General features: G+C 36.3%; 1 protein-coding gene across 2 annotated transcripts in view; it reads right to left on the bottom strand.

The window, feature by feature from the left end:
• LOC150103011 (poly(A)-specific ribonuclease PARN-like) overlaps window positions 1–26510 on the bottom strand; it is a 322707-nt gene that overhangs the window by 28899 nt on the left and 267298 nt on the right. The window contains exon 17 of one of the 2 annotated variants that reach the window (XM_090397872.1): window positions 11679–11872. In XM_090397872.1, coding sequence (XP_090253998.1) covers window positions 11679–11872 — 194 coding nt within the window. The remainder of the gene's footprint in view (window positions 1–11678; window positions 11873–26510) is intronic. The other variant, XM_090397871.1, reaches the window with a different exon arrangement.

Below are 26510 nucleotides of genomic sequence, written 5' to 3'. Positions count from 1 at the left end.
AAAAACGTTGCCCAGCGAGGAAGAGTTTTAGTTTTGAGAAGAGATATAAGTCAGATGGAGCCAAATCTGGGGAATAGGGTGGATGTTCCAACAATTCATAGTGTAGAACAGAGGTCCCTTAGAAGTCCCTTAATTTTCCCATTGCTAAAATACCTTTGTGGGCAGGTGCACTGTCCTGATGAAAGATGATTTTTTTCTTCCAGTCTGGTTAAAATATCAGAATAATATTCCCCGATTATTGTTTTACCCATTTCGAGATATTTAATAAACAAAATGCCTTTAGCATCCTAAAACACCAATGTCATGACCATTCCTGCTGATGAAACCGAATTTGTCTTCTTTGTAGCTGAACAACTGGCATCTGTCCATTGTTTTTGACTTTTGTTTGGATTCTGGTGTGTAATGGTGAATCCAAGTCTCATCCATAGTAATAAATCGACACACAAAATCAGTTTCATTTCTATTAAAATGCTCCAAGCACTGTTCAGAGATTTTCATGCGCGTACGTTTTTGATCTGCTGTGAGCAAGCGTGGCACCCATCTTGCACAAAGTTTTTTCATTTGCAATTCTTCATGCAAAATTATATCTTACACATTCCTTTGAAGTGCCTATAGTCTCAGCAATTTCCCTCACTTTAACTTGCCTGTCATCCAATACCATATGTATAAAACAAACTACTTGATAGAATGACTTGCAAATTCACAGGATGCTTATGTGGGTGGTCTGAAATGTTCTCGGCCTAAGATACCAACACAATCGGCAAGATTTTTTTTTTCTAAGTTGCTACATCTGTCATAAGCATCCATGCAAAATTGCAAGTCAATCTATCAAGTACCTTGTTTTAAACAGATGTCTGAAGAAAAGTGTTGTCTGTATCCCTTGAATTGGAACTGAGTATAGTGCAGTTATAAAATTCTTTGTAAAAGAAGATTTAACGGCACAAGAAATTCATTCGAAGTTCATAAAAGTTTATGGGCACTTTTCTCCTTCGTTTCGACAATTAAGAAATGAGCTGCCAAGTTTAAACATGGGCGTACCAGCAGAGTCGTAGCTGGTGGAGGGGTCCGCCCAGGGTGGCACTTTGAACCTTTTTGAATTTTTGCAGTTAATTCTAAAATACGGTCTCGAGAACTCATTTCCAAATATTGTAATACTGCAAATTTTCTCACAATTGCTCTAAGTGTTGCTGAGAGGAGTTTTTCTAAATAAAATTGATTAAGAATTACCTATATTACTATGAAATAGACTTAGCAAATGTCATCGACGATTTTGCTAACAGAAAAGCAAGAAAAATAACATTTTAGAATGTTGAAATTAGAGTTTACTTCAAAAATAAACATATTGTTTTAATTTATTTCCCTATATGTCATTTTGATTTTTGTAGTATTTTTGGTGTGTATTGAGAGGGGCGGCAAACTCAAGGACTACCCTAGGCGGTAAAAGCTCTAGCTACACCACTGCGTACCAGCCTTAAAGATGATCCACCCGAAGGACCTCCAAAAAGCATAACAACACCAGAAATCATTGATGAAGTGCACAATATGGTATTGGATGACCGGCGAGCCAAAGTGTGTGTGTGTCAAATTGCTGAGACTATAGGCATTTCAAAAGAGAGTGTAGGTTCTTTTGAAATGTTTTGTATATACAGGCAGCCCCTAGGTTTACGACGGTTCAATTTACGCTGATTCACACCAGATGCCTGTAGGTGCTTTCTTACTGTAGTGTGGTCTGACTGAGAAACGACGCCAGCAGGCACTTGTGTTTGAGTGTTTATCGAGCTACTACAACATATATGTATCAAACCTAGTTTTACTGTTGAATCTACCTAATTGTTCTATTTGATTTTTTTTACATACATACGTATTTAAATTGATAAAATACGTAATTACATAACTATGTCTGATAAAAGAAATGCAGAAAAGTTAGCAGAACTTGGTGTTAAGAAGGCAGGGAAATCAATTGCACTTGAAAAAACGATGGAAGTGATTCGAAGAATGGAAGATGGGCAGACACGTGCTAATGTCTGTAGAATTATGAACATACTTCCATTGACTGTTACTACAATTATTAAAAGTGCAGATAGAATAAAACAGTCTGCGCAACGATCTACGGTAGTACTAAATGCAAAACATGTACGTTATAGCAGGGGTAAACCATGAAAAAATGGAAAAATTATCATCATTATGGGTGGATGACTTCAATCAGGAAAACATTCCTCTGATGCAGGCTGTTATAACTGAGAAAGCAAAAACAATTTTTGAGGATCTTAAAAAGACAGATGGAGGCGAAGAAACATTTTTAGGAAGCAAAGGTTGGTTCATGAGATTTAAGTCTTGAAGTAAGCACCACAGTGTCAAATTATGTGGTGAGGCAGCAAGTGCAGATGTTGTGGCAGCGACTGCTTTTTCTAAAGAATTTCAAGACTGTATAGAACAAGGAAGTTATCTTCCTGATCTCATTTTTAATGTTGATGAAACTGGGCTCTACTAGAAAAAATTGCCACCATGCACCTTCATTTCCTGTGAATAACGTTCTGCTCCAGGTTTTAAAGATAAAAAAGATAGACTTACGCTTTTGTTGGGTGCAAATGTCTCCGGAACTTTGAAGCTTAAACCAATGTTGGTGTACCATTCACAGACACCACATGCCTTCAAGGGTCTAAAAGCCATGCTGCTGGTCTATTGGAAATGAAACAAGAAAGCTTGGGTTACACAAGACGTTTTTATAGATTGGTACACAAATTATTTTTGTCCTACCGTGCTTCGATTCTGTAAAGAAAATGATTTGCCAGCCAAGGTATTGCTTCTCCTGGATAATGGCCCTGGACATCCTCAAAACCTTGCTGAATTAAAAACATCATTGGATGTCAAGGTTGTTTACATGCCCCCAAACACAACATAACTTTTGCAACCGATGGATTAGGGGATTATATCAATCTTCAAAGCCTATTACCTCCGTATAATATTTATCGAAATGGTAAGATCTTGGACACATCAGGAAAAACTATTAAAGACTATTGCCGTTCATTCAATATTTTGAAGGGCATTAACAACATCAAGGCAGCTTGGAACGAAGTGTCAGCAAAGTGTTTAAAAGAAGCATCGCGAAAACTTCTTCCAGAATTTATGCACGATTTCGAGGAATTAGAGCAAGAGGAGAAGGTTATTGAAGACGTTACCATGCTTGCATGAGAGGTGGGATTGGACGATATCACAGTTGAAGATGTGACAGAAGTCTTAGAGAGCCATGATAAACCGCTTTCCAATGAAGGCTTAAAAGAAATAGCCAAACAATTATGTCAACATCCAAAGGAGGAGAAAGAAAACAAAGAAGGTTCTCTGAGAGATATAAAAATGACCAATTTACAGCGTATACTTGCAAGCATAGAAACAATTTTTGGATATTGAAAGTTTATTTTTCACTTGGTTAGACTATAATAAATTCAGTAAAATCCTTTATCCAAGTGTGAGCAAACAAAGTTTGCACCTGAAAGTATCTTCAGGACTGGGGAAAGGTGGTACAACACCGGGCAACTCGTTGCAAAGGAGGAGCAAGCTAACACCACTCCTATCTCAGTATCTCCCATAATGCAAAACACATCTCCTTGCGGATATGTATAATGTTATGCATTAAGGGAAGGGCCACTACCCAGACTAGTTTCGACATTTATTGAAGTCTCTTCAGTGGGAGCCAGGCCCAAGTGGAGATACCAGGCAGAGGCATTAGCAAGGTCATCTCTACCTATAGGAGTTGCCAAACAGTGTACCACCTTTTTATTAAATTACTCTGGATTTAGAGAAAGTGTTGAAAGTTTATTTTTCACTTGGTTAGACTATAATAAATTTAGTTTAATCCTTTATCCAAGTGTGAGCAAACAAAGTTGTGCCTGAAAGTATCTTCAGGACTCGGGTAAGGTGGTACAACACCGGGCAACACGTTACAAAGGTGGAGCAAGCTAACATCACTCCTATCTCAGTATCTCAGTAAAGGATTAAACTAAATTTATTATAGTCTAACCAAGTGAAAAATAAACTTTCAACATCTTTCTCTAAATCCAGAGTAATTTAATAAAAAGGTGGCACACCGTTTGACAACTCCTATAGGTAGAGATGACCTTGCTAATGCTTCTGCCTGGTATATCCACTTGGGCTTGGCTCCCACTGAAGAGACCTCAATAAAGGTCAAAACTAGTCTGGGTAGTGGCCCTTCCCTTAATGCATAACATTATACATATCCGCAAGGAGATGTGTTTTGCATTATGGGAGATACTGAGATAGGAGTGATGTTAGCTTTGCAAGTTGCCCAGTGTTGTACGGCCTTACCAGAGTCCTGAAGATACTTTAAGGCGCAAACTTTGTTTGCTCACACTTGGATAAAGGATTAAACTAAATTTATTATAATGCAATTTTTGGATATGCATTATTAACGCACGGAATCATTATATTTCTCAACAAAGAGCACAATTAGAGACAACTGGGATAAAAACATCACTAACTAATGAATCACAACTCCCATTCAATAGAAACTGCTGCATAGAATCAAGAAAAACTATATGTTGCTGGTGCAACATATGGTTTTGCTTGACACCACCCCGTTGTGAACATGTTAAAACTAAGAAATATATAGTGAATGTGTTTCAGATAATATGGAATTCGGTTGAAGAGAATTAGCATTTCAACTCAACTGTTAAAAAGATAATTTGTCTTTGGCTCGTACGATCTTTTGTTAATATCGCGCCAATCATATGCACTTCTTCATAGCTGTTCCAGATGTTTCAAGTCTCGTAAATTACAGGCAATGTTTGCTTGAAATAATGGGAAAGAAGAAGACTCCTTGGAGTTGCTCTCTTTTGTGGGTTTTATAAATCCAATCTTTAACCAATGATCCATACTTAAGATTTGAAAGCTAAACAAATTACTGTATTTACTCGAATATAACTCTTACTTTTTCCCCAAAATTACGGCTAAAAAAATCGTCCCCTAAATAATTCATCCCCAGCATATGGGGATGGATATGAGGGTGGTTGATGGAGAGATATCAGAGAGTAGTTTATTCAGGAGTAGAGTCCAAAAGAGAGCCTGTGACTAGTGGTGTCCCACAGGGTTCTGTTCTTGGACCACTACTTTTCAATTTGTTCATTAACGATATAGGAAAGGATCTGAGAGGAACTGTTCATTTGTTTGCTGATGATGCAAAGTTGATCATCATCATCATGTTCCTGATATGTACCCTCAAGGGGTGTACAGGAGATGATAGTACTACATGAAAAATTTACATAATTACTAACTTCCTATCTAAAATTTTCCTTCAAATCAGGTTGTTACTTGTCAAGACTCCAACATTATCAGAGCTCATGTTTCTAACGTCTAATTCACTTTGTACTGTATCAATCCACCTATATCTTGCTCTTCCTCTGGGTTGTTTTCCTGCCAACCTGGCAGAGAACACTTGTTTTGCTAATCTTTCTTCACCCATTCTGTTTAAGTGACCATACCACATGACATTAGCTCTGCTGACGCATTCCTGGATGCTGGTAACGTCAAGTTCTTTTCTAATATACTCGTTTTTAATATGATATTGCCATTGATGCAATCTGTTCACACCTCTAACCTTTCTCTGGACTCTCATATCTGCAGTCTCTCGTCTTTGGTCAAGTGTTTTACTTCTGACCCAGCTCTCAGATCCATAAGTTAAAAACTGGTTTGAGCACTGTCTTGTATACAGCTAATTTAGTGTTCTGACTAATTTCTCACTTATTTCATTTGAATTTATTTAATTGACTTCCTACCACATTGGCTTTGTTCTGTTGTCTATTTCTATATTTAATTTACCATCTTCACTAAAAATCATGCCTAAGTAGCTGAAATGTTTTGCTTGTTCCACAGGTTCTCCATTCACAACACAGTTAACATTTTCAACAATTCTACCTATTTTCATTATCTTTGTCTTTTTAATGCTCACCTTCATAACATATCTATTACAACAGTTATTCAATTTAGTCAGGGACTCTTGCATACTTATAGTGGATTTCTTTAGAAGTATAACATCGTCCATATAAAGCAAAGAGCTGACATTAACATCTCCAATTCTGATATCATGTTTAATACCACTTTCCTTCATAATGTGATCCATATAGATAATGAATAACAGAGGGGATAATGTACATCCTTGTCTCAAACCAGATTTAACATTAAACCATCTTCATGTACTTCCTTCAATTCTAACTGCTGACTTACAACTCAAATAAAGACTAAGTATTGATTGATATAATGCCCCATTGACACCATATAACTGCAGCGTATTGAATAGCTTCTCTCTCTTGGCACTTTGTCATATGCCTTTTCCAAATCGACAAAACTTAAATACAGATCTTTGTTATATTCCCATGCTTTCTCAACTATTTGTTGTAAAGTGATGATCTGATCCTAACAACCTCTATTTGGCCTGAATCCAGCTTGTTCTTCACCAAGCTTTTCTTCCACAATTCTTCTCAACTGTTTCTCAAGTACACTGGCATAAATCTTGCCCGGAACAGTCAGAAGGGAAATACCTCTGTAATTATCACTTTCAGTTTTATTTCCCTTTTTATATATGGGTACTATGAGATATCTACTCCAATCATCAGGAATTTGTCTCTCTGTCCAGGCCTTCTGAATTATATGCAGCCACTGTAAGACTTTTATACCACCATACTTCAGCATTTCTGGTCGAATATCATCTACTCCTGCTGCCTTTCCACATTTCAAGCCTTTGATGACTTTTTCTACTTCAAGTATGGATATGTATTCCTGACTGTATGCTTGTTGAGTGTTTTTTACCACTGTGCTATCACTGCTTGTTTCATTTAGCAATTTTTCGAAGTAATTACTCCATACTTCAAGGATATCTTTTTCTCCCGTTTTCATGTCACCTCTATCATCTCTAACTCATTTTACAGCACTCTTTCCTCCATTGCTAAGCTTCTTCACCAACCTCCAGAATATTTTGCCACCTTCTTGATATTTATTTTCTATGTTCTTGCCAAAGTCCTCCCATGACTTTTGTTTAGCTAGTTTTACACAGTGTTTAGCATTCTTGCATTTGTCTCTATATTCTCTAAGAGCACAAGCTGACTTATTTGCCAGGAACTTTTGATATGCTTTCTTCTTTTCCTTTACTGCCTCTTTAACTTCCTTTGTCCACCATGGAGTTCTGATTTTTCTATCCTTGCAGACAACTTCACCACATGCCTCTCTGGCTGAATCTATCAGGGTTTTCTTCAAGGTTTGGTTCTTGTTCTCACTCTTTCATTTTTTCTTAAATAATCTTTGGGTATTTTAGTCTACAGTTCACATCTGAGAGCTGCACAACTTTTATTCGCTTTAAGACTTTGTTACATGTCATTCTTTTCAATATTAAATTCAATTTTATCCTGTCAAGACTAAATAGTGATCACTCCAATTTCAAATCCTCTGTACACTCTGGTGTCCTGCACCAGGGAGAAATCATCAAATTCCTGACATGAATTTGGGAGAAAACATCACTATCAACAATAACATAATCAACGAGACTTTTCTTTTTATGTTGGAACATGGTGTTAGTAATAACAAGTCCATGTCTTGAGCACAAATCCAACAGGTATTTGCAATTATTATTAGCTTTGCTCTTTTCTCCAAATTTTCCCAAAATATTTTTGTATGTCTAATAATCACTTCCTACTCTGCTATTCAGATCCCCAACAAGGACCAACTTTTCCTTTTTCATTATGTCAGTAGCTTTCTCTAGAGCCTCAAAAAATTCCTCCACTTCTACGTTAGTAGAACCTTTTGTGGCACCATAGGCACATATAAGTCTCATTGTCCAGTTCCCAATTCTCATATTTGCCCACATGACTCTACTTGAAACTGCCTGCCATTCAAGAAGATTAGCCTCATATTTAGTGTTGAATACTATGGCTACTCCTTCTTTTCCTTGCTTGTCATTGCCTGAATGTAACATTTTGTAATTATTGCTCAGAAAGATCTCACCAGTTTTTGTCTTTTTTGTTTCAGTCGCCCCTATTATGTCGATCTGGTACTTATCTAATTCCTCAGCTAGTTCCATTTCTTTGCATGATGCAAAGTTGGGTAGAGCAATAATGAATGCACAGGATGTCAAAATTACTCACTAGTCATGGCCTGTGACTAGTGGTGTACTGCAGGGTTCTGTTCTTGGACCACTACTGTTCAATTTGTTCATTAACAATATAGGAAAGGATCTGAGAGGAACTGTTCATTTGTTTGCTGATAATGCAAAGCTGGGTAGGGGAATAGCGAGTGCACAGGATATCAAAATTTTGCAGGATGATTTGGATAGTTTGGAGGACTGGGCTAAGGAGAATGAATGTCAATTTAATGTGGCAAAATGTAAAGTTATGCATTTTGGGGTGAAAAGATTAGCAGCAGTATACCACAATGGTGGAACTGTACTCCAGGAGATGGACGAAGCCAGGGATTTGGGAACACTGGTGGATAGGGAGTTGAAGTTTAGGGGACACATTGCAAAAGTGGCTAAATCAGCTCATCAAATCACTTGGTTACTGAAGAATACTTTGACGAGCAGAGATAAGCAAGTTATTGTTCCTCTGTATCGAGCCTTGATAAGACCCCATCTAGACTATTGCGCCCAGATTTGGGCACCAGGGTTTCTTCTTGATGGACAGGATCCAGAGATGAGTGACCAAAATGATAGCAGGTCTATGGAATGAATCATATGAGTGTGGTTAGCAAGGGTGTTAGAGCTAGGTTTTTTACTTGGAGAGTGGTGAATGAATGGAATAAGTTGCCAGAGTCTGTTGTGGTTTCTATGACTGTGAATGAGCTCAAAACGAAGTATGATAGATACTGTGTGAATGTTGAATAGTTGTTCTTGAACAACTATGCCAAAAATGCCAAAAGTAGTGATAGCGAGTAGGAGTTTCTTTGTAAGTCACACCATTTTCAGTTTTTTTTCCTGAAAACTTTAGCTTCCAAAAATCCCTGCATATATCTTGCACCACGATTTTTTAACTTTAATTTTGGAAAAAAAGTACGAGTTATTTTCGAGTAAATATGGTAACTTATTTCGCTTTCAAATTCTTAAGTATGGATCATTGGTTAAAGATTGGATTTATAAAACCCACAAAAAAAAGAGCAATATAGCAAATACAATTAGCTGTAAGCAACAAGGAAACGTTGATATTGCATCTGGATCAAATGAAATTAATAGGGGTGTGTCGTCTGACATCTCTAGAGAACCAACTAGGAAGAAGATGAAAAATCTTCGTAAGTATGATATGAATTACTTGAAATTTTATGTAGTACTATCATATCCTGTACACCCCTTGAGGGAACATGTCAGAATTCGATGATGATGATGATGGAATGTGGATTTTCATGGACGGGAACTGAAGAGGAACCCATTCCAAATTTTGTTCTATTAAAAATAAATCTATTTTTAATTTTCATGAACATATAAAATTCAAATAAAATAGATATTTACAATGAAATATACTTAATTTATTTATTATTTGATAAGGGGGTACTTGGTAATAATGAAAATTTAAGAATGGGTATGCAGCTATCTGAAGTTTAAGAAACACTGCCTTAAAGAAAGAAAAAGAAAATCTAGGCAGTTAACACTGGATACTTTAAAAAAAAAAAAAAAAAATGCAGGTGATCTGAAACCAGGAACTTCAACATACAAATTATAATATCTTTTCGAAGTTTCATATTTTTTGTATATAATTTTGTTTTGTTTTCGTTATTAATAATTTTATTTTAACAAATATATATGTATGTATTATCAAAGCTTTAAATATAATAATGTTACACATACTTCATTTGCATTTTCTTTGACTGAGCGGAACATAACTGTGTACCTCACATTAAAATTGGGTTTGTTTTATGCCCATTTTTTTCAGGAACGGAAATGAGGCATAAACCAGGGGCTGCCTGTATTTTGCATGAAGAATTGCAAATGAAAAATCTTTTTGTGCAAGATTTTTCAGAAAAATCTCTGAAAAGTGCTTGCAGCGTTTTAACAAGAATAAAACTGATTTTATGCTTCGATTTATTACTATGGATGAGAATTTGATTCGCCATTACACACCAAAATCCAACCAGCAGTCAAAACAGCAGACAGAAGCCAGTTGTTCAGCACCAAAGAAGACAAAGTCGGTTTCATCAGCAATATAGGTCATGGCATCGGTGTTTTGGAATGCTAAAGGCATTTTTTTTTATTAATTATCTTGAAAAGGGTAAAACAATAACCAGGGAATATTATCCTGATCTTTTAACCAGACTAGAAGAAAAAAATTTGTGAGAAAAGACTCAGTTTGCAGAAGAAAAAAATCATCTTTCATCAGGACAGTGCACCTGCCCACAAAGGTATTTTAGCAATGGGAAAATTAAGGGACTTCTAAGGGACCTCTGTTCTACACTATGAATTGTTGGAACATCCACCCTATTCCCCAGATTTGGCTCCCTCTGACTTCTATCTCTTCCCAAAACTAAAACTCTTCCTCACTGGTCAGCGTTCTTCTTCAAATCAAGAGGTGTTTTAAGCTGTAGAGGGGTATTTTACAGATTTTACTAAGAGATCTTACTAAGAACCACGACAGGGATGGGATAATGGCATTGGAGCATCGCTGGAATAAATGTATTAGTCTTAAGGGAGATTATGTAGAAAAATAAAAATAATTTTGAAATTATAAATTCGTTTTTTCATTGTTAGGCCAAGAACTTTTCAGACCACCCTAGTATGACAGATGTACCAACTAAGAAAAAAAAATCTTGCTGATAGTTTTGCCATCTGTGGTCGAGGCCAAGAACTTTTCAGACCATCTTCGTATTTATTTAAGGACATATATTTCAACTTGAATATTACAAGCCATTATTAGTGGTGACAATAGTTAATTAATTACAAAGTAGAACGAAAACAATGGATAACGTCCAATCTATTCAGATCTTTGCAGAAGTAACGAAGTGAGTCATTTAATACACTTCATTACTCTTCATCATTCACAAAACTTTGTCATACTTAGATGACTTGAACTTCATGATCTCCTATGGCCAATGCATTAAATACGAATCTTCTAGACATTCACAAGTAGAGTAAAAATAATTTAGCAAATTTTAATGCTACCAGCACACATTCCTACCTTATTTTCTGGGAGAAAACCTATGTTTATCCTGGCATAAATATGTCACATCCCTAGATGCTTCAAACCTCCAAAACACATGGTATTCTTTTTTGTTATAATAACATTGCTTCTCTTACCAGCAGTGGAAAAACACATTGTGACAAGTGCATTGACTCACATGGAGAGTACTTTGAAGAAGACTAAAATATGGTATTATAAACTTAATTTTTTTTTGTAAAAAAAATAAAAAAATAAATAAATAATAATGAATAATTCCGGTTATTTTTGGGTACCCTCCCAATTGTATTTACATACCTACTTACCAGCACAAACATGCATTTGCTAAAATATAAAACAAACCATATCCAATTTGCAAGGAGGAAAGTTAGCAGTTTATTATGTGCAGATTTGTCATTAAGCATTTAGAAATGCTATAGTGGGGTTTGAAACCACAACCTAATGGTTACAAATATCCACTACACTATCCAAATGATGTCCAGCACATAAATGAAAAATGCTACTAAAAATATTTCTTACATTAAATATTACATACTCAAGACTGCCACTATTTCGCCTTCTCTTTGCAGGCAAATTGACATCTGCCTGGGGTACTGGTGATGTTTTCCTTTCCCATGCTGGCAGAACTGAGAGTATCTTCTGCTTTTCTAAATATTCGCTGTACATTCTTACAGAAAATGAACTATTTGTAGTATTCACCAAGCTTTTTACAGCTGAAATAAGAGTATAACTTGTTTTAGAATGAAATAAATAATTAGATAGATATATAAATCTAATATTAAAATCTTTTCAGAAAATTAAAATCAAGGCAATAAATTCAGAATATGAATTCACAATTAGTTAATCAGAAGATGTATAATGATACGTATTATCACTTAACGCTGATTGTCACAACAAAATCCAAAGTTTTTGAAACATGCCTTCATATTTTATTAAAATTTTTTTGCTGTGTGTTATTATAAGTAACTATATTTATTCAAACTAAACAACTTGTGAGAAAAATCATTTTTACCGTTTAGAATGAGGTTAATATAATCTAATTTAAAACTTTTAATGTTTGAATTCTGGCATGCTACAGTTGAAGAATCCCAAAAACATCTGCAAAGTATAAACCAAGAAGGCTGGTTCAAAAAGAATGGAAACTCTCCAAGAAAATCTTCATCCTAAAGTCATTTCATTGATTCTGAGACAGCATCAAACTACAAAAGTTGATCTGGTCACGAGTACCCACTCACAGACTATTGGCTGCACTTTGTTATCCAAGGTGAAACCATGGAGTCATAGTTGTCACTAACTTAATCAAATGCAATCGTGTGTACAAATTTACACCATATAAAGCTTAATATCACTGATGTTTGTAGAAATTTTCTGTAGAAAACCTTTTCAAATGAAATGATGCAACTTGCAATAAAAAATTAATGATTGAATCTGAATGGATAAGAGAATGCGTTTAAGGTAAACGTGAGGGAATAATTCACTTTAGGCTGGTTCTAGAAGGGTACGTCAAGACACTGGATATGGATCCTGCATATATATAGTCAGACTTGGTATACCATCTCGTTTATCATTTTATGAATGAAGGACGATTCCCCATGAAGTGAGATTGTTGAAATTCTGTTAGTAAATACAGAACTACTTGCAGAGAGATGGATCAAAATAATAGAAAATAATGGCACTTATATTTTCTTAAGAGTTTTAATTGTAATTTCATGAGGTGTTAAAATAAAAATGTCAAAATCAAAAAATTAACGAACCACAAATTAATTTACATAATTAATAAAATAATACTTTTTACATTTCATTAATAAAATTAAGTTTTTCAACAACTTAGTTTTGAATTATTTCTTAAATGCAGTGTCTATGTGCAATCCCACCCATTCAAGGTTTGTAACATAGAGCATGTTTAGCAATGTAAACATGCTAAGGGTTAAATAATCCAGAAACCCTATTCAAGAGACCAAACAAGTCACTTCAGACCTGAGCAATGAAAAGTGACGAACTCATCGTTTTCCTCATTACTGGTAAACTTATTCAGAGAATCCTTCAAGATATGAGTATTAAAGAATGGCCAGATAAGAACAAGAATCTGGCTCCACTATGTTGACAATCTTTTAATCATCTGATGAGGATCTAAGGAATATCTGGAAGAATTTACATGTTATTTAAAACCACATCCACTTTATGCTGATTACAGAAAAATAGTAAATGCATCTCATCACCTCCTGATATAAAAAAGATGTGTAATCAGAGCTCTTTGTGATGATGTTCTGATTTAATCTATAATAGATGGGACTTCAGAGGGCTGTAATTCTACCATATATCCAATCATGTAATGGTTAGAATAGCAACGATACCGATGTAACATGAAATAAAGATAACCTTCACCCCTCTAAACAAGGTCTCTGTATATCCATTTAAAGCACCTTGTCCTCTCCTAAAAAACTTGTTTAAAAATTTACTGCTCACATGGTGTCTGCCATGCAGGACAAAAAAAAAAAAGTACCTTTGCAAATATATGCATGGATGAATATAAAGATTTTGACAAGTGAAGAAAATTTAAGTGAGTTCTAGTCCTGTGTTCAATAAACAGTTATCAAGCATTCTGATGGCAAACCATGTTGGCATGAATTGCTTAAAATATTTATATTCTGAAATTCAAGGATGCTTATGAAATATTACATACCCTCACCAATGAATAAACATCAAGGTTTTATATTAAACAAGATCTTCAAGGTCAGATTACTGCTTCCAATCTCTAGAAATCAAACACTTGCTCTGATTATCATTGGAGTAGAGAGGGAAATGAAGGCCTTCATTTCCCACTCTATTCAAATCACCATTATTCGAGCCTTGTTTATTCAACTAGTGTACTAGGGCAGAAAAAAATGAATAAACATTGGCATTATTGCATGGGTGGCCAAGTTTCCCAAGTTCAAGAGCCACATAGGACATTTTTCAGATGTTCATGAACAATAAGATATTTTCTAAAACATTTAATTATTAAAAGCACATACATATATATTGGACAAAAATAATTGGAAACAGTTCCTTGCCTATCCACCAAGACATTTCCTTCCAAACTTCACAAAGACTGAAATCCAGGCACCCTGCCTGGAGGAGTGCAATACAAATAAACGACCAGAACTTCGACCTATGTGAGTCATGGGGAGAGTATTGGTTTCAACATACCTCCAACCTTCAAATACCCATCTCAAATCAGACATCTCATCGGGAGGGCTTCAATCTCCCTAAACACGTATGGACCACTTTAAATTGGATCAGAACAGGACATGGGAGATGTAAGCATCTCTTGCATAAATGGAACTGGTCCGATAGTCCCAACTGTGAATGCAGAAGAGGGATCCAGATTATCAATCACATTGTGCTTCAGTGCCCTATCTACTCATTCTCGGGTTCTAAAGAGGACTTTTTTAAACTGACCCCAGAATCACTGGAGTGGATCCGGGATTTAAGGATTAAGCTCTGACTCCTGATTTTTAATTTTGATGTTTAATCATTTCAACCTAGTGTACCCCTTTTAATATGATTTATACAATTGTTTTTATGCTGTTTTATGTAATTTGTATGTTTTATTCTGAGACCTGTACATCATACACTAAACAAATAAACTCACATTATTATTAAGCTTTTAAATTACTGCTTATAGAGGGCTTAGGGCAGGTCTTCATTTTTGCTGTTAATGCTTTAAAGTTTGGCTGTTATGATGTTAAGAATATATGAAGCAGCTCAGTCAGGTGCTCATGAGGATGGCATGATGGTTTGATTATGAAAACTTCACTATAGAGAAGAGAGCTTCACAGAAATAAGCTGTCTCAAAAATTGAGATAAGTTGGAAACTGGTTTTCCTGAGGTGAGGATACTTTGCCTGTGGTACTTGTTTCCAAAAGTTAATTGCACATAAGCTCTTATGTATCCTTTCAAGCCACTTACTCCTGTAGGTCTAACAGTTCTGATTGTAAAAAAGCAGCTTCTGTAGTACCACTATCCCGTCCACGTAACAGGACAGCCATCACTGATTAAGAAAGGATTAAAGAAAGGATTTACAAGAAATTCAAAGTATGGATTTAATTAACTTCTTTAGTTCATCAAAACTGAGCTGAAAATGATCATTTAATTTTTCTAATTTACTTTGGTATTCTTCCAATTTTTATTTCAATATCGCATTCATTCACACTGCTTGCACTCACAACATCCAAAGGCAATCCATTTCAACCACACACCACCCTATGAGAGAAAAATCTAGTCCTGACCCCCTTCTTAGCAGCCTTCATTCTCCGCTTCCAAGGATACATTCTGGTCCTTTCCTCACCATCCATTGAAAAATTTCATTAATTGAAATCCTGTATGACCCTTCAGAAGTTTGTAAGTCTCAATCATACAAGGGTGGTCTGAAAAGTTCTCAGCCTAACAATGAAAAACAGATTTATAATTTTAAAATTATTTTTATTTTTCAACATAATTTCCCTTAAGACTGATACGTTTATTCCAGAGATGCCCCAGTGCCATTATCCCACCAACGTAGTGGTTCTCAGTGAGATCTGCAAAATACCCCTCTACAGCTGCAATCACCTCTGAAATGCTGACCAGTGAGGAAGAGTTTTTAGTTTTGGTAAGAGACAGAAAATCAGAGGGAGCTAAATCTGAGGAACAGAGTAGATGTTTCAACAATTCACAGTGCAGATCCCTTAATTTTCCCATTGCCAAAACACCTTTGTGAGCAGGTGCATTGTCCTGATGAAAGATGATTTTTTTCTTCTGCAAACCGGGTCTTTTCTCATGAATTTTTTTTCATCTAATCTGGTTAAAAGATCGAAATAATATTCCCAGGTTACTGTATTACCCTTTTCAAGATAATTAATAAATAAAATGCCTTCAGTATCCCAAAACGCCAATGCCATGACCTATCCTGCTGATGGAATCAATTCTGTCTTCTTTGGTGCTGAACAACCAGCTAATGTCCACTGTTATGACTGCTGTTTGGATTCTGGTGTGTAATGGTGAATCCAAGTCTCATCTATAGTAATAAATAGATGCATAAAATCAGTTTTAATACTGTTAAAATGCTGCAAGCACTGTTCAGAGATTTTCATGTGAGCGCATTTTTGATCTGCTGTGAACAAGTGTGCCACCCATCTTGCGCAAAGCTTTTTCATTTGCAATTCTTCATGCAAAATATATCCTACATGTTCTTTTGAAATGCCTATAGTCTCGGCAATTTCACGCACTTTGACTCGCCTGTCATCCAGTACCATACCATGCATTTGATCAATGATTTCTGGTGTTGTTGCACTTTTTTGAAGTCCTTCATGTGGATCATCTTCAAGTCTGGTACGACCAAGTTTAAACTCGGCAGCCCATTTCTTAATTGTCAAAAACAAAGGAGAAGAGTGCCCATAAACTTGTATGAAGTTCGAATGAATTTTTTTTGGCATTAAACCTTCTTTTACAAAGAATTTTATAACCGTACGATACTCAATTTTATCCATTTCAAGGGATGCAGACAACACTTGCTTCAGACAACTTTATAAACAAACTACTTGATAGAATGACTTGCATTTTAACATGGATGCTTATGACAGATGTACCAACTTAAAAAAAAAATATTGCCAATAGTGTTGCTATCTATGGTCGAGACCAAGAACTTTTCTGACCACCCTCATATCTCTACTTTTTCTCCTGTTTGTTAGTGTCTGCAGCCTACAAATTCTTAATCTGTCTTCATACTCAGTATTCCACAATCCTGATATCATTTTAACACTCTCTTTGTACTCTCTCCAATATATCAGAATCACAACGGAAACCTGGAGACCAGACCTGTGCACAATAGTGCAAGTGAGGTCTTATTAAGGCCTTGTAAAAGAGGCAAAATAACTTCCTTATCTTGATGTGAACATTCATTTTAGCATTGCAGTTATCTTTTAAGTTGTATTTGCAATCTTTGCCACATGACGCCTGAACTTCAATACCTATCTATTAACACCTCAAAATTCCTAGCCTAATCATTTTCTTCTAGCGTAATCCACCAATATAATACAACATTGGATATCTAATCACGCCAAAGTCAATGATTTTACATTTACTGATATTAAACTGACTCCTATTTTCCCATGCCCACAATTCCAGCCTATTCAAATCATTCTGCAACTACTGCATATCAGCAGCATTTCTGATTACCTTACCTATCTTTGCCTCATCAGTAAATAGCTCTATGTTGCTTGTCAAATCCTTCCCAACATCATTAACGTACAGATTGAATAACAGTGGATCTTACAGACTCACATCCCCCGTATATAACTTTTTGATATGTCAGTCAGCGCCATCCTCTTATCCATGCTAATATTCTATAAACCAGACCCATTTTCTCCAATTTATGTAGCAGTCTGCCATGCTGTATTCTGTCAAAAGCATTAGCAAAATCTAAAAGTATCATGGTGTATCCATTCCCTGTGTCTAATTCAATAATGGTAACGTTGTTATAGAATGTGAGCAAGTTGCTAAAACATGACCTTTCCTTAGTAAATCCACATTGTTCATTGCAAAGTAGAGATTCAGAGTCAACCCATTTCTGAATGCAAGCCATGACCAATTTTTCCAAAATTTTCACCCCACTCCTGAGATACTAATCGGTCAATAGTTGAATACGTCGGTCTTCGCACCACCCCTGTGCAATGGAATAACCATACATTCCTTCCATTCCTGCAGAATCTTCCCTGTTCAGAGACTCATATTAAACAGCCTTGTCAAAGGAATGGCCAGTTCATCCAAACACTCTTTTAGTGTATGTGCTGATGTCCCTATTGCTGAATTCTTATTCAATTTGTGCAACAGCTCTAATACCTCTTCCTCATATACCTGCATTTCTTCATTTAGTGAAGAGGTAACAGTGAGCTCAATGTTGTATACACCAGGTTGATAGCTTTGAACAAAATGGGCACTCATTAACTGAACAGCCTCTTCTGCATCTGTAACCATCATGCCATCAGGATTTAGAAGAGTTATTCTTTCATATTCATTCTTTCTTTTACTTGCAGCATATTAACAGAATTCTTGTGAGTGGTCTTTAGCATGCAGAGCCAGTTTCTTTTCACACCCAGACTTTGCTTTCCGTACAACTGTTGTGACTATTCTAGCCAGTTGCTTATAACGGAATGTTCATAACAGAAGTCATCCTTATGCACACGATATTCCATTCCACATCGTACTTTTCTTACAAATCTTTTGCTTAATAAGTTTACACATCCATTTGACTCTTACTCTATTTATTCTTCAAACTCTCAGGAGACATTCTGATATAGCATCATTCCTGTGTTGTTTAAATGCATTCCATGCACTGTTGATATTCTTTCCATCTAGCAAGCAATCCCATTCCACTGAACTCGGTATACTCCTCAGTTGGTCATAATTTCCTGCTTTGTAGTTCAGCATGTAACCTTTTCTGAATGTAATAACATTCAGAAACTTAGTCACTTTTCAAGTGAGTATCACATAGTTACGTCTTTAGCTGAAACACCCTCTGACACTATAATCAATTCAAACACCCTTTGCCCTCGAGTTCCTTCTGTCACATGCTTGCATAATAAATTCAGTTTCATTTTTACTGAAGATGGTAAATTAAATATAGAAATAGACAACAGAATTAGCAAAGCTGGTATGGTGGGAAGTCAATTGAATAAATTCATATGGAACAAAAAAGAAATTAGTCGGAACACTAAATTAGCTGTATACAAGACAGTGTTCAAACCAGTTTTAACTTATGGATCTGAGAGCTGGGTCAGAAGTAAAACACTTGACCAAAGACTAGAGACCGCAGATATGAGAGTCCTGAGAAAGATTAGAGGCGTGAACAGATGGCATCAATGGCAATATCATATTAAAAATGAGGATATTAGGAAAGAACTTGACATTGTCAGCATCCAGGAATGTGTTAGCAGAGCTAATCTCAGGTGGTATGGTCACTTAAATAGAATGGGAGAGGAAAGATTAGCAAAACAAGTGTTCTCTGCCAGGTTGGCAGGAAAACGACCCAGAGGAAGACCAAGATATAGGTGGATTTATACGGTACAAAGTGCCTTAGACGATAGAAATATAAGATCTGATAATGTTGGAGTCTTGACAAGTAACAGACTGATTTGGAGGAAAATTGTAGACAGGAAGTTAGTAATGATGTAATTTTTTCATGTAGTACTGTCATATCCTGTACACCCCTTGAGGGTACATGGCAGGATGATGATGATGACAAAACTACAAACAGTGCACTGCATGCTCTCTGTAACCATTTGCCAGAAAGACAGAAAAATGATCTTGAGTAACCTAGGTTTTAAAAAAGTCTCCTAGTTCTGATGGTATTCCTCCAGTTGTACTTAAAAACTGTGCTACAGAACTGACATATATTTAATTAACAAATAGTCTAACTATCCACACAGTATGGAATCAAACACATATTTAGCCCATTTCAAAAAAAAAGTTAAGCCAAACAACTGAACCAATGCTCTCATGTCTGTTCTCTTTAAAATCACAGACACAGTTCATTACCTGTAAACCTCAACACTAACTGGAAGCCCACCAATAAAGTTTCTGCCACTCCAGTTCTCTTTGCTTTAGATACCCACTTTTGGACATGTGCTACAGAGAAATCTAATGTACGTCCACAGATACAACATCCTTCAACACTTCTGCACATGTCAAAAGAAGAAGAATCCATTCCAATAATAGGGTAATCAATCTGTCTTGTGGGATGAGTTCAGAAAATTAACTTTTCTATTATGAACACTGTAGTTTTTAAAGTGGTAACTATTTTGCTTGTATAAGAGTTGGAACATTTTACTCATAAAGCACGTGATTTTGCATGTTGTGACCAATTCATACATCAGCTTATTTCATTTTCCCCTTCAACATGAATTGACTCTTCTTGGCAAGTTGTCAGACTAGGCTCTCGGATCTGTAGTTGGACAGAATGTTGTTGCACTTCACATTTTCAAGGCATCTGACAGGATCTGGTGGAGAACTGCTCAGCAAATTGATGTTTTCTGGTTTACCTCCACCATTTGTAGCCCATGGCAAGAATGACTTAACTCTGGTCAGTTACTACTGCATGTAATGGTGGGTGGCTCTCTCTCTTTAGATTTCAGATTTCCCTACCATTGAAAGAGTGTCTAGAGTTAACTGCCTACCTTCTTTCTTATATATATATAATTGATCAAAATTTACTCAGTAGAAAATGTATATAAAAATGAATTTAAATGACTCTATACTGAGAAAGAAAAGTTTAATGTTAAGATACGACTTGTTTCATTGAAATTCAACTTCTTCAGGTATCAGAGGCAAAGAATTACATTAAAAATAACGGAGACATGACAAAATACATTAACAGATCTAGTTTAAACACACAAGTACATTTAAAAACAGGAATGTGTGCTTGAGTTCCAACTGAAGTTGATTACGTGCATGAGCTGACATGAGCGTGCCAGTATTGGACAGTGGCAATGTGTGCATCAGAAATATTGTAGCCAAGGCTGTTGACCTTATGTTGACTTTGTTGGCATATATGGATATTAGAAGTTTGTGGCCAGTCTACGAGGTGTTGGCGGCCTTCATCCGAGTTCATAGAAAAGAGAACGTAGCTCTAGAGAGCGCTGGCTCTGTTTCTGTTATAGGAAATGTCTCTTTGGTGTTCTTCCAGGCGTAAAAGGATGGATTTAGCTGTCTGGCCATAGTGTTTGCCACAATCACACAAAATCTTAGTCTAATCAATCAGTGTCCAGGAGTCCAAATGAGACTCCTGGACACTGAGTAGGAAGATGTTTCATTTTAGGTCTACTTAGTATGGAGCAACGTTTAGGAAACGTAGTGAAGCAAATCCTAATGTTGAATTTCTGAAGCATTTTGGCTAGTTTTGGGGAGAGAGAGAGCTCATGTATGGTAACGAAATAAAAGCTCTTGGTGGAGAAGAATCTTCAAAAGCAATTGAGCGATGGATAGAGAGAACTTTACTAATCTTTTTAAGAGAGATTCCATTGTTAACAAAACACTTTTTAAGAAAATCGAGTTCATATTCAATTTCTATTTCATCTCTTAATAAAGATCTGGCTCAATCTGCCAGGGTTGAAATAATACCAAACTTTTGTGGAGGGTAGTGATGGGAAGAAACATGAAGGTATCTATCTGTCTGTGTGAGTGGGTTTTCAAAAATGGAGATTTTGATATTTTCAGCACATCTCGTAAGTTTTAAGTCCAGAAAGAGAAGACAGTCATCGGATTCCAGTTCACAGGTGAAATTGATTTTCTGATGAAACTTATGGAGGTGGTCCAGAAAAAAGTTGAGGTTGTTGACACCGTGTTTCCAAATGAGAAATACATCGGCAATATAACGATACAATCATTTTCTATATTGTTTTAAGCCAATAAGAATACAACTTGGTCGGCTAAATCCCAAATTGCCAGCCCATCCTTATTCGTTCAGTATCCAGGTAGATATCCAACAGGATGCACCACGAGAAGGAGAGGATTGGACATTAGGTCAGAAGCACTGGTCGGTTCTCCACATTCCTTTAAAGGCTATGTGGTGGTCTCCTCTCAGTTATACAACATGACAAAATTTCATGCCGGCTGAGGCGTCACCCGGTTAAACAAGGCCCCCAATGTTTTCGCCAGGAACAAGCGAACAGCAAAATGTCAGCTACTGGAACAAATCTGAAAGCACACCCCAACTCAACATCACCAGAGTTAAAGATCGGTACTATCAACATAAGAAGCCTGAATGGCAAAGAAATGGAGCTAGCTGAGGAATTAGGTAAGTACCAGATCGACATAATAGGGGTGACTGAAACAAAAAAGACAAAAACTGGCGAGATCTTTCTGAACAATAAATACAAAATGTTATATTCGGGAAATGACAATCAAGGAAAAGAAGGAGTAGCCATAGTATTCAACACAAAATACGAGGCTAATCTTCTTGAATGGCAGGCAGTCTCAAGTAGAGTGATGTGGGCAAATATCAGAATGGGGAATTGGACAATGAGAGTTATTTGTGCCTATGGTCCAACAGAAGGTTGGACCATAGGCACAAATAAGGCAGGGTGTCCCAAAATCCATGCAAGAAGTAATTTTGATAGAAAACACAGGTTTTTAATTAAAAATTGTAATTTCTTATTGATTCATAAAGTATACAGTATAAGGTTATGCATGGAATAGCATATCGGGTAAATGAGCTCCACGGCTTTGCTGGCAGATATGCACTCTTTTGTCGAAATTTTCCACGACCGTTTTGCATAAATGTGGCTGAATTTCATTGTTGGTCAATTTCCTCCTTCAAGGCGTGGGTGGTCGTGGGCTTGTTGGCATAAACCTTAGACTTAAAAAATTAAAAAACCCTAAAGAAAAAAGTCCAACGGCGTTAAGTCACATGATCTGGGCGGCCAATTCTGATCACCAAAACAGGAAATTACACGAGCAGGAAATGACTCATGCAGTAATTGAATTGTTTCTCGGGCTGTATGGCATGTGGCACCGTCTTGTTGAAACCACATGTCGTCCAAATCCATATCTTGCAATTTAGGCACAAAAAATTGGATTATCATGTCGCGATAGCAAGCACCATTAAGTGTTATTGCCTTACCAGCCGCATTTTCGAAGAAGAAGATCGATGATGCCTGCCCAAATCCGCACCAAACAGTGACACATTGTGGATGCATTTGTTTCTCAACAATCATTCTTGGATTTTCTGAACCCCAAATGCGACAATTCTGTCGATTAACAAAGCCATCAAGATGAAAATGAGCCTCATCGCTGAAGATGATTTTGTTCGAAAATTAAGCATCAACTTGTTGTTGTTCCATAATCCATTCAACAAACTCTCTTCAGTGTGTGTGGTCAGTAGGCTTCAGTTCTTGAGTCAATTGAACTTTGTAAGCATAAAGATGCAAATCTTTCGTGAGAATATGCTGTAGAGAGCTTCTCGAAATGCCCAATTCAAGACCACGATACCGAATTGATGTTCCTGAACAATCAGCAACACTATCACAAACTGCTTCGATGTTTTCTGTTGAAGGACAGCCAGAGTGTATAAGATCACTAATTCTTTTAATTAATCTTTTCACAGTTGATGAAGTTAAATCACTATTCCGACCATATTTTGTATGAAAATTGCAAACTGTAGCTGCCAAACCTTCATAATTTTTAAAATCTTGCTCAACAATGAAAATGCGTTGTTCTTTCGTGTAGCGCTCCATTTTTAATAACCCTGAACTGTCGGCTGTCACGCTGTCTTTTTTTCTCGTGCAACACTTTACCACACAAATGGCGCTAAATTTAAATCTTGTATGAATTTTGGGACACCCTGTACTAAGGTAGAAGTGGAGGAATTTTTTGAGTCTTTAGAGAAAGCAACTGACACAATGAAAAAGGAAAAGATGGTCCTTGTTAGGGATCTAAATAGCACAGTAGGAAATGATTGTCAGACATACAAAAATATTTTGGGAAAATTTGGAGAAAAGAGCAAAGCCAATAATAATGGCAAATATCTGTTGGATTTCTGCTCAGGTCATGGACTGGTTATTACTAACACCATGTTCCAACATAAAAATGTGCACAAATTCACATGAGACAAGGAATAAGAAAAGTCTCATTGACTATGTTATTGTTGATAGTGATGTTTTCTCCCTAGTGCAGGACACCAGAGTGTACAGAGGATTTGAAATTCGAAGTGATCACCATTTAGTCTTGAGCAGGATAAAATTGAATTTCATATTGAAAAGAATAACATGTGAAAAAGTTTTAAAGCGAATAAAAGTTGAGCAGCTCTCAGATGTGAACTGTGGACTAAAAATACACAAAGATTATTGAAGAAAAAAATGACAGAGTTTGAGAACAGAAACCAAACCTTGAAGAAAACCCTGATTCATTCAGCCAGAGAAGCATGTGGTGAGGTTGTCTGCAAGGATAGAAAAAATCAGAACTCCATGGTGGACATAGGAAGTTAGAGGCAGTGAAGGAAAAGAAGAAAGCATATCAAAAGATCCTCTCAAATAAGTCAGCTTGTGCTCTTAAGAGATTAGAGAGACAAATGCAAGAATGCTAAACACTGTGTAAAACTAGCTAACACAAGTCATGGGAGGACTTTGGCAAGAACATAGAAAATAAATATCAAGAAGGTGGCAAAATATTCTGGAGGTTGGTGAAGAAGCTTAGCAATGGAGGAAAGAGTGCTGTAAAATGAGTTAGAGATGATAGAGGTGACATGAAAATGGGAGAAAAAGATATCCTTTAAGTATGGAGTAATTTCTTCGAAAAATTGCTACATGAAACAAGCAGTGATAGCACAGTGGTAAAAAACACTCAACGGGCATGCAGTCAGGAATACATATCCATACTTGAAGTAAAAAAAAGCCATCAATGGCTTGAAATGTGGAAAGGCAGCAGGAGTAGATGATATTCAACCAGAAATACTGAAATATGGTGGTATAAAAGTCTTACAGTGGCTGCACATAATCCAGAAGGCCTGGACAGAGGGGCGAATTCCCGATGATTGGAGTAGAGCTCTAATAGTGCCCATATATAAAAAGGGAAATAAAACTGAATGTGAGAATTACAGAGGTATTCCCTACTGAGTGTTCCTGGCAAGATGTATGCAAGCATACTTGAGAAACGGTTGAGAAGAATTGTGAAAGAAAAGCTTGGTGAAGAATAAGCTGGATTCAGGCCAAATAGAGGCTGTCAGGATCAGATCTTCACTTTACGACAAATAGATGAGAAAGCATGGGAATATAACATAGAAAGTTTTGTCGATCTGGAAAAGGCATATGACAAGGTGCCAAGAGAGAAGCTATTCAATACGCTAGTTATATGGTGTCAATTGCGCATTACATCAAGCAATACTTAGTCTGCATTTGAGTTGTAGTCGGCAGTTAGAAATGAAGGAAGTATAGGAAGATGGTTTAATGTTAAATCTTGTGTGAGACAAGGATGTACATTATCCCCTCTGTTATTCATTATCTATATGGATCACATTATGAAGGAAAGTGGTATTAAACATGATATCAGAATTGGAGATGTTAATGTCAGCTCTTTGCTTTATATGGACGATGTTATACTTCTAAAGAAATCCACTATAAGTATGCAAGAGTCCCTGACTAAATTGAATAACTGTTGTAATAGATATGGTATGAAGGTGAGCATTAAAAAGACAAAGATAATGAAAATAGGTAGAATTGTTGAAAATGTCAACTGTGTTGTGAACGGGGAACCTGTGGAACAAGTAAAACATTTCAGCTACTTAGGCATAATTTTTAGTGAAGATGGTAAATTAAATATGGAAAGACAACAGAATCAACAAAGCTGGTATGGTAGGAAGTCAAATGAATAAATTCATATGGAATAAGAGAGAAATTAGTCGGAACACTAAATTAGCTGCATACAAGACAGTGTTCAAACCAGTTTTAACTTATGGATCTGAGAGCTGGATGAGGAGTAAAACACTTGACCAAAGACTAGAGACCGCAGATATGAGAGTCCTGAGAAAGATTAGAGGCGTGAACAGATGGCATCAATGGCAATATCATATTAAAAACGAGGATATTAGAAAAGAACTTGACATTGTCAGCATCCAGTAATGCATTAGCAGAGCTAATCTCAGGTAGTATGGTCACTTAAACAGAATGGGCGAGGAAAGATTAGCAAAACAAGTGTTCTCTTCCAGGTTGGCAGGAAAACGGCCCAGAGGAAGAGCAAGATATAGGTGAATTAATACGGTACAATGTGCCTTAAACGACAGAAATATAACATCTGATAATGATAATATTGGAGTCTTGACAAGTGACAGACTGATTTGGAGGAAAATTGTAGATAGGAAGTTAGTAATGATGTAAATTTTTCATGTAGTACTATCATATCCTGTACACCCCTTGAGAGTACATGTCAGGAATTTGATGATGATGATATAACGATACCATACTTTAGGTTTAAGAGTTGAGGAATTAATTGCTTTTTCTTCAAAATCCTTAAGAAATATGTCAGTAAGAATCGGAGAGAGCAGACTGCCCATAGCTAAACCCGAGTTTTGTTTATAAATCTTGTTATCATATGGAAGCTATTTTCACCATAAATCATGCAAGACCTCCTTCTGATAACATTCCTCATTCTGAGAGATCAGCTATTAAAAGTTTGAGGTACAATAATGACATCATTATTCTCCCTGCAGACAAAGGGAATGCTACTGTCATCTTAAATAGATCGGATTACCATAACAAAATTTTGGAACTACTAAACACTGACACTTACTCTGAACTAAACAGTGATCCTACAAAACGTTTTTAAATAACGAAACCTGTGGTGCGA

This window comes from Typopeltis vanoorti, chromosome 9 (genome assembly GCF_054136105.1).
Source record: "Typopeltis vanoorti isolate ZY-2024b chromosome 9, IOZ_Tvanoo_1.0, whole genome shotgun sequence".
Classification (NCBI taxonomy): domain Eukaryota; kingdom Metazoa; phylum Arthropoda; class Arachnida; order Uropygi; family Thelyphonidae; genus Typopeltis; species Typopeltis vanoorti.
This window is presented reverse-complemented; position numbering and strand designations above follow the sequence as displayed.